Source organism: Zeugodacus cucurbitae, chromosome 2 (genome assembly GCF_028554725.1).
Source record: "Zeugodacus cucurbitae isolate PBARC_wt_2022May chromosome 2, idZeuCucr1.2, whole genome shotgun sequence".
NCBI lineage: Eukaryota > Metazoa > Arthropoda > Insecta > Diptera > Tephritidae > Zeugodacus > Zeugodacus cucurbitae.
The window spans coordinates 13,217,649-13,222,078 of record NC_071667.1 but is presented as its reverse complement, the minus strand read 5'-3'; the positions used below and the strand labels follow the sequence as shown (position 1 = coordinate 13,222,078).

The 4,430-nt window shown below is 38.2% G+C and overlaps 1 protein-coding gene across 1 annotated transcript; it reads left to right on the top strand.

Moving 5' to 3' along the window:
• Positions 1-680: 680 nt before the first annotated feature.
• On the top strand, positions 681-2,922 carry LOC105219091 (UDP-glycosyltransferase UGT5). Its single transcript, XM_011195016.3, has 2 exons — positions 681-1,316; positions 1,417-2,922. The coding sequence occupies exons 1-2, from the start codon at positions 1,064-1,066 to the stop codon at positions 2,733-2,735; spliced, it is 1,572 nt and encodes a 523-aa protein (XP_011193318.1). The 5' UTR covers positions 681-1,063; the 3' UTR covers positions 2,736-2,922.
• The last annotated feature ends 1,508 nt before the right edge of the window (positions 2,923-4,430 follow it).

Genomic DNA, 4,430 nt, shown 5'->3' with positions numbered 1-4,430 from the left:
TGGAAGAACTGAACTTGGTTGACATGTGGTTTCAACAAGATGGCGCTACATGCCACACAGCTCGCGATTCTATGGCCATTTTGAGGGAAAACTTCGGAGAACAATTCATCTCAAGAAATGGACCCGTAAGTTGGCCACCAAGATCATGCGATTTAACGCCTTTAGACTATTTTTTGTGGGGCTACGTCAAGTCTAAAGTCTACAGAAATAAGCCAGCAACTATTCCAGCTTTGGAAGACAACATTTCCGAAGAAATTCGGGCTATTCCGGCCGAAATGCTCGAAAAAGTTGCCCAAAATTGGACTTTCCGAATGGACCACCTAAGACGCAGCCGCGGTCAACATTTAAATGAAATTATCTTCAAAAAGTAAATGTCATGAACCAATCTAACGTTTCAAATAAAGAACCGATGAGATGCAAATTTTATGCGTTTTTTTTTTTTTAAAGTTATCAAGCTCTTAAAAAATCACCCTTTATATTATGGAGTTCCATGAGAGAATGTTAACCTTGGCACCTGAAGTGGTTAATGCACTTTATTGAATGACTTTTTATATGAGAAATATAATGAGGGGCTTTAATGTGCTTACTGAGAGACAACCACCGTTATAATAATAATAATAGTATTTTGTAAGAATAATATCTACCGATCTCAATCCAGCCTAACGAATGCTTCAGTTTAGTCAATTTGGTTTCATTCGAAGATGTTGATTTCTTATTTGTCTTAGATTCGCGCCAGTTATTTGAAAGAGCATCGGTTTAAATAAAATATTCTAAATCCAAGTGATAAGATTTGAATTAACTTTTTTTGTAGTTAAAAGAAGCGCAGGTAAAAATTGAATAAATACCAGATTTGACATTAATTACATGTAGAAAAACATTAAAACATGACTTGCAAACAGAAATATTAAAAATAAAAGCGAAAGATAATCTAGAGCAATCAGTATATAAACAAAGGTAAAGATTAAAGATATGTGCCCAAATTGGATTGGTTTTTTTCCAACGAAATTATTCCTTCAATTCAGTACTAAATGAATTTCGAACGCAAGTGGTTGAATTAAAAACAATGCGTACCTCGAGCGCTATTCTGGCTTTGGCCTTTGCTTTCGCATTTAATAGCTTCAGTTGTGGAGAAAGTGCAAGAATTTTAGCGATATTTCCATTTCCTGGGCGTTCGCAATTCATATGCGTTGAGCCATATCTCAAGGCGATAGCATTACGTGGCCATGAACTTACCGTTATCTCAATGTATCCACAAACGAAGCCGCTTGCAAATTGGCGAGATATTGAAGTGACTGAGATGCGGAAGCACTATGATGGTGAGTATATTATATTTATATGTATAGAAGAAAAATTAAAGTACTTCGTATCAGTGACCTTGGAAGCCTAACATAATAATGCATCATAATTTTGTTTTAGCGGTAATGGCGGGTATTTATAAGGAACGTTACACCTACTGGAGCGCATTGAATGCGTTCAAACCTTTAATCAGTATTTCCTTGAAACAAGTGCTCGACAGTCCAGCCGTTCAAGAGCTTCTACACTCTGACGAACATTTTGATCTGCTCATACTCGAACCGCTGCGAAATGAGCCACTTTTTGGCTTTGCGGAACACTTCAAAGCGCCAATAATAGGCATAAGCACATATGGCATGGATCCTCACTTGGACGAGTATGTGGGCAATATATCACCGCTATCATTTACGCCGTTATACACCGTACCACTGACAGATCACATGAACTTTTGGCAACGTCTTCTGAATCTTTGGTGGACCACAGTGGAGCGTGTACATTTGCATACTATTATGTTGCCTTATTACGAAGAGGTTTATAAGCATTATTTTCCAAACAGCAGCACAGAATTGAAGCAGCTACGTAAAAATATGTCACTTCTGTTGCTCAATCAACATTTCTCGTTGAGCTATCCGCGTCCTTATGTACCGAATGTTATCGAAGTCGGTGGAATATTTTTGCCAGACAAAGCAAATCCTCTTCCCGCCGATATGGAGCACTTCATATCTTCTTCACCCTTAGATGTGATCTATTTTTCGCTTGGCACAAATGTTAGAAGCAAAAATTTGCCAAAAGAAAAACTTGAAGCGCTCCTTAATGTTTTCGGCTCTTTAAATGTAAATGTGTTGTGGAAATTCGAAGATACCGAACTGCCTGGTAAGCCAAATAATGTCTATATCAGTAAATGGTTTCCACAATTCGATCTATTGGCACATCCTAAAGTCAAGTTGTTTATTATGCACGGCGGTTTATTGGGCACCATCGAAGCGATACATAATGCCAAGCCACTGATTGGTATGCCAGTGTTTTTCGATCAGTTTTTAAATGTGGCACAAGCAGTGCAATCGGGCTTTGGTTTGCATGTCGATATTAAAACATTTACAGCAGATAATATGAAGCGTGCCATACTGGAAGTACTCAATAATCCTAAATATACGGAGAAAGCTAAGGAGCTATCGCGACAGTTTCACGATCAACCAATGAAGCCATTAGATACGGCTATATACTGGACGGAGTATGTACTACGGCATAAAGGCGCCCCACATATGCGTGCTACTTCGAAAGATCTAAACTTTATACAGCTGAATAGCTTAGATACAGGTCTAGTGTTGTTTGGTGGTCTCGCGGGTGTTTTAGTACTGACGCTATACATTTGGTGTAAATTGTGTGCCAAGCTATATGCAAAATTGGGGAATTCAAATACGAAAAAGCGAAAGCGTGATTGAATTTACATGGTCAGGTAGATATTTGTTAGTTAATAAATACAAATTTGTAACTTTATAAGTGCTTATAAGGAGTGAGAATGTTCTGAATAATTTTGTAAACTTTTTGTTAGTTCTGAGAGTCTATGATAATTATAATATATAACCTTATTATGGTAATAAAGAACATGGAATTTTATTATTAAACTTCTTTACCAATCTTATTATTGTTTAAAAATAATTAACGGTTTATTTTGTTTAGTTTGATTTAATACTGTTTTGCTTTTTCAAATATCTCACACACGTCCACATCGATTGCATGCGAAGACGATTATAAAATTTGACATGCACTTATCCACTTAATACAGAACCAATATGATTAGTAGTACTTAGTGCTAAACATGCAATCACAGTATAAGAGCACGCATATCGTTGTAAAAATGAGGAAATCTTAACCCGTCAGAGCGCGAGTGGAACATAATGTACTTTGGAAAATCAGAGGTATATCGTTGGTAAACATAAAAGCTGCTGGCAATCATTCTAAGCCCAACGACGCTATGCATGATTAGTTTGGATATTGCGTTTAACAGTTATAGACATGTAAACATGGAGTTAATAAACGCCGAAATTAGCGCTATTTTAAAGTTTTCCTTCGTTAAAGGCAAATCCGCTAGATAAACGTTCTGTGAGATAAATGGTGTTTTGGGGAATGCTACTCTATCACTTCGAACTGCGGAGGAATGGTTTCGACGATTCAGAGCGGGTGATAACGACACCATTTATAAGGCAGCCGGCTAAAGACCTGTGACATCGAATACCGACCAAATCACGGAAAACATCGTGTTAGACCGTCATGTGGCATCTCGTGACATAGACCAGGAGATGGGAGTTAGTCACCAAACCATTTTAGCAGAAGGCTGGATACACAAAAAAACTTGAAGTTTGGGTACCGCATGATTTGACGCAAAAAACTTTCTGGACCGAATTAACGGCTGCGATATGCTGCTGAAAAGGAAAGAAATCGACCCATTTTTGATGTGGATGGTGACTGTCGACGAAAAATGGATACGACAATATCTAGCGAAAACGGTGTCAAAGTGGCCAAGCCGGGATTGACGGCCAAGAAGGTTTTACTGTGTGTTTGGTGGGATTGGAAGGGAATCATCCACTATGAGCTGCTCGCATATGGCCAGACGCTTAATCGTCCAGAATTGGCCAACAGGAAGGGTGTAGTATTACACCAGGACAACGCCAGACCACACACTTCGTTGATGACTCTTCAGAAGCTACGGAAGCTCGGATGGGAGGTTTTATCGCATCCACCATATAGTCCGGACTTAGCGCCAACTGAGTACCACCTGTTCCTGTTCATTGCGTACGCCCTTCATCTTTACATGAACTCAAAAGAGGCTTATGAAAAGTGGCTGTCTGAGTTTATCGCAAATAAGGAGGAGGGCTTTTACAAGATGGAAACAGATTATCGAAGGAAACGGCGCATATTTGAACTAAATCCAATCACTGTAACACTTTTCATAAAGCATTGAATAAAAATCAAAAAAGCGGAAGGGAGATATTTGACAAACTAATATACTGATAAAATTTGTTGCAATTTGTCAGTTGGAGCACAAAACGTTGGTAAATTGCTTCCATGAGTTGTTCTGCACAACCAGAAAGTATTCGGCATTTTCTTTTATTCATTTTAAAAATATTTTTTGGTTT